Genomic DNA, 11,999 nt, shown 5'->3' on the forward strand with positions numbered 1-11,999 from the left:
TAGTCGAAGTAGCCGATTCGATGGTCGAAGTAGCCAAAAAAATACTTCGAAATTCAAAGTATTTTTTATTCTATTCCTTCACTCGAGCTAAGTAAATGTGCCCCTTTGTGTTTTTTATATTTTTTCAGCTCAAACACTAGCTTATTTAAGAAAAAACTTGAACCAGTCATGCTCGGTTCCATTCATTTTCAGTGGGAATGAAAATCTCAAGTGTTTAAATAAACTGGGAAAATAAAATTGTTAAATAAAATTCCCATTTTTTCTTTAAAAAATACACACTATTCAAGATTTCATAAAATACTTGAATGAGTGTTTCCTTTTCAGCACATTTTTTTATAAATATTTCTGTTTCTGATAGATTGTCCAAGGACATATGCCAATATTAGCTCATGTTTTTTTGTTTTCCTTGACTAGTAATAGCTATCTTAGATTACACCAATTGCCCAAGTCGATCAAAGCTTAACAAAATGGGCAGCTGCTTGGCAAATAGCCTACTCACAACCTGAGAGAAATGTCATTATGCTTCCTTTGGAGCAAAGTCATTCACAGGAATTTAATTTGAACTAAATATTGAGCGTATGGCCCACCCCCTGCCATATCCTACCACAAACTCCAGCTTCTAGCAAGCTAACATAAACATAAACATACACTTAAACAACAGGACAATTTCCACACTATCTAAACTAGTGATCCCCAACCAGTGTCTCATGATCAAGATGTTTATAACCGACCCTTTGGATGTTATTATTTTTGAATTCCTGGTTTGGATGGAAGTTTTGGTTGCATATAATCCAGGTGTACTGCCAAACAGAGCCCAGGGCCGGAACTAGGGGTAGGCAGAGTAGGCATGTGCCTAGGGTGCAACGCTTGAGGGGCGCCAGGCACATACCTTTCACTGCTGCCTACCCCAGTCCAGTCTGCTGTTCTTCTCGTTGTGCTCATTTGCACGCATGCACGCTTACGTGAGGGGTGACGTATCTGGTCAGTGCGCATGCGTGTGCTCAGGTTCGAGTGCGCATGCTCGCAGCGGAGGGGGCGATGCGGCCAGCGGGGTTGCCTGGGGCGCCCGGCTGGTTCGGCCTGGCCCTGACAGAGCCTATTGTAGACTTCAAGTCTGTATAGGGGATTCCAAATTGTACCAATCACGGCACTTATTTTGCACTACCCAGGAACATTTTTGATGCTTGTGTTGCAAGTGTTGGACTGGCCCAAATGGATACCAGGAAAACTCCCGGTGGGCCCAAGTTTCAGTGGGCCCTCCTGCTTCAAAACATTTGACATATTTCATGGCCTTTACCTATTTCTATGAGGACAAAGAGACTAAATAGATTGAATAACAGTTTATAGCATGTAAAGAGACTAGCAGAATAGAGGTTGTGCAATGAGAGGAATTATAATAGTACTGAGAGTGGGCCCCTGATCTAAGGTCTTATGGTGGGCCCCTGGTATAAGATTTTTGGTTGGCCCCTGGTGTCCCAGTCTGACACTGTGGGGCCGATTCACTAAGCTCGAGTGAAGGATTCGAATGAAAAAAATTCGAATTTCGAAGTATTTTTTGGGTACTTCGACCATCGAATTGGTTAAATTCGTTCGAATTCGAACGAAATCGAAAGAATCGAACGAAAAATCGTTCGACTATTCGACCATTCGATAGTCGAAGTACTTTCCCTTTAAAAAAAACTTCGACCCCCTACTTCGGCAGATAAAACCTACCGAAGTCAATGTTAGCCTATGGGGAAGGTCCCCATAGGTTTGCTAACCTTTTTTTTATCGAAGGATTTTCCTTCGATCGTTGGATTAAAATCCTTCGAATCGTTCGATTCGAAGGATTTAATCGTTCGATTCGAAGGATTTAATCGTTCGATCGAACGAAAAATCCTTCGATCGATCGAACGAACGTTTAGCGCTAAATTCTTCGACTTCGATATTCGAAGTCGAAGGATTTCAATTCGAGGGTCGAATTTCGAAGTATTTTTAACTTCGAAATTCGACCCTTAATGAATCTGCCCCTGTGTGTTGCTGCCCAACTCTTTTTACATCCGAATTTGGTTCATTGGTAAAAATAAGTTTGGAGACCCCTGATTTAAATTAACCCTTTCCAAAATCTCTCAAGGTCTTTCCCAGCAGCCATCTCGTCACACAGCACAGCTCTCCAAAACCATTCTATAGGTACAGTTTGTGCATTTTCAACCAACAGAAGAAAAACACAGAAGATTCGCAAAAACGTCACACGGCCAGCATCACGCGTGTCACGCTTTTATCCGGAATGAGACCAACTCCAACTTTTTGTGACTGACTTATTTTTCTTCTAGTATAAAAAAATGTCTCGCAGCCACGAGAGACTTCAACGCCTATAACCACCGGCGTACCTCAAAACAAGCAGATAATACCGCGCTAAGCAGCGTTCGGGTTTATAGGCGGGCATAGCCTCACTTCCGGCAGGCTGCTAGGAAACCAAAGAGACGCGGATTCTGATGTTTTGAGCTGCGAGGGTGAAGCGTGAGTAGGAGCAGAAAGCGATCGTTTGATTTATTTTATTTCTCCCCAAATAGTTAGAGAGAAGGTGCACGTATCGTGTTTGGTACCTGATATATTGTCTGCCAGAAAGAAGCAACTTATAGTGAAGATGATTTAAAGTGGAATTGTAAATTCTTGGAAACCAATCTATAGCAGAGATCCATAACAGAAGGAAAATAAACATTAGAACGTATACCATGTGATAATCAAAATGCATGAATATACTTCTGTTGTTCCTTAATTTCTGCTAACTTCTTGTTGTAGATAGGCGCCGCTATTTGTGATTATACAATATATATATATATAGTGTTAGGTGTAATCGTGATGCGCCACCGTCTGGTTGATTTTTATTATTAACACCAAAAGCCAAAATGAATCTTCAAATAAACAGCCCTATTGGCTCAACAGTTACTCGAGAAGGTCAGAGAGTGAAATGTAAGGGTATTTTCTTATTTAAGATCATCCATCTTTCTGTAAGCAGGAAAGAAACTGGAGAGTTGTTATGGTGTTTTGTTACCATAACATTACTCAGTAAAAAGCCTTTTTTCCATAATAATAGTGTCTGTGGCCACATTGTGTACGAAAACTAACTGTAACACCTAAAACACTTCTGGGATTTTTAGGGTATGTTGCTGTTCAAAATAGTACTGAATCCATTTTGGGATTCAGCCAAATCCTTCATGAAAGATTCAGCCAAATACCAAACCGAATCCAAACCCTACTTGCGCAGTTAAAAACTTTTTTACTTGCTTGTGTGACAAAAAGTCGCATGATTTTAAGAATTTACATTTGGTTCTGCCCGGTACGTGGCTTCGGCCAAGTCTGAATCCTGCTGAAAAAGTCCGAATCCTGGCCAAATCCTGGGTTTGGTGCATCCCTAAAGTAGACCATACATATTATTGCAACATTACATTTTGTAACCTTTGAAAATACTCTAAGGGTCAAGTTCAAAGTGGAAGGCAGGGTGAGAAGTGCAAGAAACGGGTGCAATATATTATTTTTATTCACTTTGCACCCTGCCTTCCAGCCTAAATAAAATGCTGCAGGTACTGTGCCAATTAAATCACTTATTAAGTTATGTAAGTTAGGGAGTGCTGGCAGGGCCCTGTGGTTAAGAACAGGACTGGTCTGTGCCCACCAGTGCTTGTACTAAGCACCCCTCTCTGGATTTCTATTTGGCACTAGGTGCAAAGTGCAGCCAGACCCGCTCTATACCATGAATACCCATTAGGGTTCTTGGATTGCTTAGTAACATACCCTTATATGTTCAACAAGATTGCACTAGTAGTAATTTGAACACAATTTGAAGCATTTTATACTCTTTGTTCCAACAGGACTGCAAGGACAACAATGGATTCTGAATACATAAAGCGCTGTTTAGGGAAGTGTTTGTCCGAAGGACTTGCAGAAGTCGCGGAAAAAAGACCGATGGATCCTATTGAGTATCTAGCTCTCTGGATATACAAGTACAGGAACAATTTAGATGAGTATGAAAAGGTAATATTACAAATGATTAACAACAACAAACATTTCAATTCATTTACTTTATTTAATGTTTAATATTTATTTATTTAGAATAAATGTAACCAAAAGTCAATCTTGATTCTTGCAAGCCACTTATTTGCTTGAACTTACTTCCTCGTTCAGATCATGTGCAGTTCCTTGATATTAGTGAATTGACAATATACATTGTTTTAACCACATGAGCTGATCACAAGGGAAGCAAGGTGAATCTGCAGTGCTTGTTAGTTACTAAAAAATCTGATATAAAATCGAATCCAATTCTATTTATAGTAACACTAAGGGGCCGATTCATGAAGCTCGAGTGAAGGATTCGAATGAAAAAAATTCGAATTTCGAAGTATTTTTTTGGTACTTCGACCATCGAATTGGTTAAATTCGTTCGAATTCGAACGAAATCGAACGAATCGAACGAAAAATCGTTCGACTATTCGACCATTCGATAGTCGAAGTACTTCCCCTTTAAAAAAAACTTCGACCCTCTACTTCGGCAGGTAAAACCTACCGAAGTCAATGTTAGCCTATGGGGAAGGTCCCCATAGGCTTGCCTGTGATTTTTTGATCGAAGGATTTTCCTTCGATCGTTGGAATAAATCCTTCGAATCGTTCGATTAGAAGGATTTAATCGATCGATCGCAGGATTAGCGCTAAATCCTTCGACTTCGATATTCGAAGTCGAAGGATTTCAATTCGAGGGTCGAATTTCGAAGTATTTTTAACTTCGAAATTCGACCCTTAATGAATCTGCCCCTAAATGCTATTGGAGTTATAGAATGAAAACCAAGGGGCTGGTGGGGGGAGGTTGCAGCAGGCTATGATTTTAATTTTCAGTTAACATAACAGGGTTGTTCACCTATACAATTCACTTTTAGTGTGATGTAGAGAGTGATATTCTGAGGCAATTTGCAGATTTTTTTTGTAATATGTAATTTTAAATTGTTTAACATGTGAATCTTATATGTATCCTTTTTCCTTTGGACAAACCAATCATTTATGTACAAAGCATTTCAATTGGCTGTTCAAAACACTCTTCTGATTGGTGTGTTATTTAAATATCACTGGTTATACAGAATATCCCTAGCCTATGACTAAGTGCCCACCAGGCACGAAACATGTAAGGCCACCCTCTGAGATGTCCCTTTTTATGTAATAAAACATTTTTATTTGCATAATTTTAGGAGTGAAGTCCGGTTTCGGTGACAGCCTACAATCAAATTGAATATATTGGAGTTGTAGAATGCAAACCAAGGGGCTGGTGGTGGGAGGTTGCAGCAGGATTTTCATTTTTTGATTCAGTTAACATAACAGGGTTGTTCACCTATAAAATTCACTTTTACTTTGATGTGGAGAGTGATATTCTGAGGCAATTTGCAGATGGTTTTCATTTATTTTTATTTTTTTAAGTTATTTAGCTTTTTATTTAGAAGCTCTCCAGATAGCCAGTTCAGCAGTCTTGTTGCTAGGGTCCAAATTTTCCAAGCAGCTATGCACTTATTTGAATAAGAAACCGGAATATCATAGGACAGAGCCTGCGTAGAAAGATGAGTAAGAAAAGTAGCAATAGCAATAAATTTGTAGCCTTACAGAGCATTGTTTTTTTAGATGGGGGCAGTGACCCCTATTTGAAAGTTGTAAAGAGTCAGAAATAGAAGGCAAAAAAATTAAGGCCAATTGAAAAGTTGCTTAGAATTAGCCATTCTATAACATATTCATATTTAACTTAAAGGAGAACCACCCCTTAAATCATATTTATTGAAGTAATACATACCAAGAGGAATGAACAATATTAGACTGATTTATAGCAAGTTAACTTTTAGTATGTTGTTGAATGTCCTGTTCTTAGCAACTTTTCTGTTGCCTTGCTAGTGGTTACTTTTTATTATGTATCTTTCTAATTTGACTCTCTTTTATTAATATTTCAATCTCTCATTCAAACCATTGCACAGTTGCTAAGGTAAATTGGACTGTAGCAACCAGATAGCTGATGAAATATTAAAAGTTCATGTAGTTGATGTAGAAACCATAACTTTTGCAATTGCTTTGGGAACTACAGTTTTGAGCAAGGCTTTAGTAACGCAAAAATGTCTGCTACAACAGATACTAAAGGGGCATGCAGAGAAGTAGAGCATGTAACTTCTTATGATGAATATCGAATGTATAGCTGAACTGATGACAGCACAGCTCTGTCCACTACTTTTTTCATAAGCAACGCCAATTAAATTATATTTGACTGTTGGATATCCCAGGCAAATTATGGCAATAGCTTTAATTTACTGTATATTTTAAACCTTCCTCTCTTATTCAGCAAAAGGGCTACTATTGCTTGGTTTGAATCTAATTGCATTATTGTTGCTGCTCTATCCTTTTTTTTCAGAGAAAGATTGAAAAAGAAGAATTGGAGAGAGAGAGAGAAGTAGCACGTCAGGAACTAGAAACAATCGAAAAACTAAAGCAAGAAGAGATGCTTATTCAGCTGAAAATTGAAGAACAGAGGGCAAGTTCAACTGATTGTTTTCTCATTCCATAAATGGACAGACAAAAAATCTTTATACTGATTTGATAAATACATAAGAGAACTGTATTATTAAATTGTATTTAGCATGTAGATTTTGAAAATGTCTTCTACTTCTGTATGTCAGTGAGCAAGCACAAGTGCCCTGAAAGCAGACACGGGATTGTATTTATGCTCCTAGTAGCCAGTTGCCAACATCCAAGCTGAGAAAGTACTAGTCACTACTAATCTAAAGTTAGCTGCTGCCAAACATTGGGTGGTTCTACAGGGGCACAGTTAATTGAGAGAAGTAGTGTTGATGTGGTTAGATGGGGGTCGGGACCTGAGCATTAGAGTTAAAACTAAACAGTGCTAAGTGCTAAAATGGGCAGAGATTTGTGTCCATCAGATTGCTATCCACTAAATTGATTGTGCTTCTGTCTGCAATGTGCTCTGCTGCAATGAAGTACTGTACTACCAAGCAATAAGTGTGGGGTTCCCTTTGCATGCCAAGAAGAATTCACTGGCACTCCGAGGCAGATGCAAGCAGGAACAACCCTTGCATGTTTATTAGCCGAAAGCAGCAACATTTCGGGGAAAAAAACCTGCTTGACAAAGGGGTTTTATCCCCAAAACTTTGCTGTTTTCTGCTAATAAACACTCAAGGGTTGTCCCTGCTTGTATCTGCCTTGGAGTGCCAGTGAATTCTTCTTGGAATCTACTTTGGAGGGTGCCGATCCCTCTATTACCTGTGCACCAGGCGTTCATTACACAAGGCCAGGTTTTGCGAGCGGTGCTTTGTATCCTGAATTCCCTTTGCATGCTGCACTTCTGGTTGCACCAGTTGAATAACATGAATGCCGTTCCAATGGACACAGCTTTTGTGGCATTGACATACTGTATCACAGCACTTTTCACTGGTTTAGTAATTGAGCCCTCATGTTCATTCCAGAGACAAGTTTCAGAGGAGTATACACAGAAGACAATTGCAGAACTAACAGATAAGTTTGGTGCACCAAATCTGCCAACTGTGGAGGAGACTGATGAGAACTCGGCAGGGGCTGTAAGTATTCATAAAAATACACCACAACTGAAAAATAAAATACAGCAATAAAAAGTACAACAGAAAACCTCTTGAAATGCCAGTATAGTGAATAATATTAGAGAGATGTGGATCACAACATATTTTACTACATTTGTAGTTCAACCAGGGCTGATGAACCTGATAACCAGAGAACTAGAGCTTTAGGGCTAGTCCACACGGGGAGATAGCCACGCGTTTGCGGTCGCGGCGACAAAGCGCCGCGCCAGTCGCGCGACCGGCGCAGGCGACAGTTTTGTATGGGCGCCTATGTAAAAACGCCTGTGCTAACCACACGAGGCGATGCGCTTTTCAACAGTCGCCTGAAAAAGCCTGGCGAGGCATTTTCAGGCGACTGTTGAAAAGCGCATCGCCTCGTGTGGTTAGCACAGGCGTTTTTACATAGGCGCCCATACAAAACTGTCGCCTGCGCCGGTCGCGGCGACTGGCGCGGCGCTTTGTCGCCGCGACCGCAAACGCGTGGCTATCTCCCCGTGTGGAATAGCCCTTAAGATACTGTCAGACATGGCTGTTTCTCGACCTACGTATAAACACAGACCAAGAGACAGCTGATCTGCTCACTTTCACTCACTACACTGCACAGGCCGAGAAACAGTCACAAGTGGCACTAGACTTACACTGATAACAGTAACATCTGGTGGAACAACTTTTTTTATGGGTTTTGTTTTTTTTATGTCTTCACAAAATTTTGCTGTTTTTGTCTTTAAAGTATAGTGAAAGGATAGGATATCAACACATGTACAAGAGCACTTAAGCATTGTGGAACCAAAATACCTTTGTTTGCACAGTTGCAGGTAGTTTCCTGGTGTGCCGTTAGCCCAGGAGTAATTTTGCTATGTTAAGTAAAAGCAAGATACAGGTATGGGATACGTTATCCGGAAACTCGTTATCCAATAACCCATTATCCAGAAAGCTCTGAATTACAGAAAGGCCATCTCCCATAGACTCCATTTTATGCAAATAATCCAAATTTTTAAAAATGATTTCCTTTTGCTAGGATTTACAATCATTTTACAGGGTAGTTTTATCATGGCAGAAATCTAACTGAAGGACTTGTAGTGGTGCTGCATTTAAAGTCACTAGGTACTTCATCAACAGATGTTATAATGCTGTTTTTTTGCTTTATCTGTTTCAGCAATAGTTATCATTAAAGGCTCTAAAAGAATGGGGTATTGAATACTTTTGATTATGTATTGTATGATTAAACAAGCAACAATTGAGGGTGTATAGTAATGAGACTTACAGACTTAGAAACAAATTATTTTGAATCTGTTTTAAAACCAGAGGCATAGGTTTTTATGTTGTTCTAGTAATTATTCATATATTCCATTGCAATTATGATTTTTTTATAAACATTATGCTTTCTCCCATATGTGTTAAGGGTGTTAAACCAATAGATCCAGAGATACCTCCAGGGTTTGAGGATGCTGATGATATGCCCACTAAAGAACCAGCCATGAAAGAAACAGTGGAAGAAATTTCTGAAACTCCAAAAACTGAAGAATCTAGCTTGGATGCAGCTGTTGGAATGGAGGAAACGTCAGAAGAAAGTGCAGTTTCTATGAAAGACACAGATGCTGGACAGGGTTCAGAAATACCACCTGATAACACAGCTTAATCTGATTTGTGAGAGTTTGCTAACCAGTAATAAAGTTACAACTTCCCATGAACTGTGATAAAATTGTATTAGCATAGTGGTAACAAAAGACAAACTGTTTGTTCTTGCATAGGAAAGTATGATAATGAATAAAAAATTATTTAATGTGATACAGAATCTAAAATTATGCATATTTCTAATAAACACTTATTGAAATATGTTCATCTATCTTGAATGAATTAGTCATACATATAGCCTGCTTCTACTGAACTAAGAGGAGTGAGTGTGATCCAACCCTTCTGTGATGCAAGATAATGTGTCATCCGCAAAGGCCAGCTCAGAGCATAGAGCAGGTACACAATCTGGAGAAACTCATAATGTATGTGAAGGTTATCCAGCAGCAAATGCATCCTGATGACCTTAAAGAATATTGAAGACCTCCTTCATGTCAGCGTTAGCCACTGACCATAAAAGTTACTGCAACTGGCTTCTCTATGCACCTAACCTAAAAAATGATCCTCTATGCAGAGCAATTGGTGGCAGCCTCTGATTTTTATTTCTACGAAATTAAAACACAGTCTCAGAATCAATCTGTTTTCCAGTTGCTGTGATGAATGAAACAAGCAAAAGCATATTGACTTCCAGATTGTAAACAGGTAAAACAGAGACTATAAAAACGCAAAATATAATGACAAATTCATATCTACTTTGATTTCTGTTTTTACAGTTCTGTATGTGAAAGAAGACTTTAAAATACATTTTAAGGGTTCTGCTGCTGCGGCCGAATAAATTCGTAAATTTGCAGCGAAAATTTGCCGGCATCGAATTGTTGCTGGCATCAAAATTTCGCGTTACGCAAATTTTTCACCCATTTTGCGGGACATTTGTGAAATTCATTGCGAATTGAAACGGGACTCACTACTTATATACAGTAATAATGGAATAAGAAGTGATAGAATAGTGATTATCTTAAAATATTATATACTGTATGTGTGTTATCTCAAAATAGTGGTACAGGTATGGGACCTGTTATCCAGAGTACTCATGACCTGGGGTTTTCCAGATAAGGATCTTACTGTAATTTGTATCTTCATACCTTAAGTCTACTAGAAAATCATGTAAACATTAAATAAACACAATAGGCTGGTTCTTAACTTGGATCAAGGTATTGTTTTATTATTACGGAGAAAAAGGAAATCATTTTTAAAAAATTTGGATAAAATGGATTCTATGGGAGATGGCCTTTCTGTAATTCTGAGCTATAATGGGTTTCCTGATAATGGGTTTCCGGATAACAGATCCCATACCTGTATCAGTTGTTTCAGTCTTCTTTTAGTAAGAAGCTCTTATTGGTGCCATTCCCAGTTTCTGTTTACCTCAAGAATGATAAAAGGTATAAGCAGCTTTATTAGAATTTTCAAGGTAGACAAATACAGAAATGGGGATAGGTAAACCCCCACTTTTAAAATGACAACCTAATGGGTGGAGAAGCGTAGGTGCCTCATTGATTAATTTTTAAGACAAGTTACAATGTAACAAAAAAAAGGCACTATATAATAACCTGTAAGGGCGTTTTGTAAACTTTTACAGAGTTAATTTGCAAAATACTGAATACAGGACTTAATGTAACAAACTGTATGTGGTTAGCAATCTCACATCAACACAATGGCTAAAATGCTGGCAAAAATTGAGTATGATGCAGCAAAACATGACTGGCAGTGATAGGAATATGGTGCATTGTATATGGTACTGTAACCTTTAGTTATCCACTGGAACAAACATGCCAACTCTAGTTCTTGTAGGCTGTGTGGTAAAATACATTTAGTACAACTTCTGACAAAAACATGCAATTGAATGCATGATGATGAAATTGGTCTGTAAAGATGCATGCACACAGTTAGATCGGCAGATGAAGGGCCCCCTACAGAGATTTTTGCATACAGTTGGGTTAATTGATGGAAGATTTATCCAAAAAATGTTTTTGAACAGCTTAAAGGGGTGGTTCACTTTAGTATGGTTAACTTTTAGTATGTCATAGAATGGATAATTCTAAGCATATTTCATTTGGATTTAATTTTTCTTTATTTATAGTTTTTGAATCATTCACTTTTTTATTGTTACACTTTCCAGCTTTCAAGTGGGGGTCACTTACCCCATCTAAAAAAAATAATGCTGTGTAAGGCTACAAATGTATTGTTATTGCTACTTTTTACTAGTGATCATTATATTGTGGCCCTCCCCTATTCATATTTCAGTCTCTTATTCAAATCAATTCATGGTTGCTGTGGTAATTTGGACCCTAGCAACCAGATTTCTGAAATTGCAAACTGGAGAACTGCTGAATAAAATGCTAAATAACTCAAAAATCACAAATAATAAAAAAGAGAAAAAATTGAAAATTGTCTCAGAATATCTCTCTACATCATACTAAAAGTCATTTTAAAGGTGAGCAAACACTTTAATTGTTTAGGTCTTTAGTGGTTTAGGTCCGCACCTATGGGGGTAGACAATTATTAAATTATAGGAGCCCTTTGAGAACAGTTTTTTTGCCAACCAAACACAATTATAAATGCCTCAGACATTTTGCCACCTTGTGATGAAAATCAGCAGCAAAGCAGAAAAAAAGTTTTTTTAATTATACATTTATTTGTCGACCAAATTAAGTACATAATGAAAGATGTAAGAAACGACAGCAAGCAACCTCAGCAAATTGTAATAAACTCGACTGTACCTGATACACGCAGACTGGAAAACGTAATGTCACTTTTTCT

The 11,999-nt window shown here is 38.3% G+C and overlaps 1 protein-coding gene across 1 annotated transcript; it reads left to right on the forward strand.

Annotated features, from left to right (window-relative positions):
• Positions 1–2,172: 2,172 nt before the first annotated feature.
• On the forward strand, positions 2,173–9,448 carry dydc1.L (DPY30 domain containing 1 L homeolog). The gene is made up of 5 exons (XM_018225545.2): positions 2,173–2,499; positions 3,852–4,014; positions 6,413–6,532; positions 7,482–7,592; positions 9,013–9,448. The coding sequence occupies exons 2-5, from the start codon at positions 3,868–3,870 to the stop codon at positions 9,247–9,249; spliced, it is 615 nt and encodes a 204-aa protein (XP_018081034.1). The 5' UTR covers positions 2,173–2,499; positions 3,852–3,867; the 3' UTR covers positions 9,250–9,448.
• Positions 9,449–11,999: the final 2,551 nt, after the last annotated feature.

This window comes from Xenopus laevis, chromosome 7L (genome assembly GCF_017654675.1).
Source record: "Xenopus laevis strain J_2021 chromosome 7L, Xenopus_laevis_v10.1, whole genome shotgun sequence".
Taxonomy (NCBI): domain Eukaryota; kingdom Metazoa; phylum Chordata; class Amphibia; order Anura; family Pipidae; genus Xenopus; species Xenopus laevis.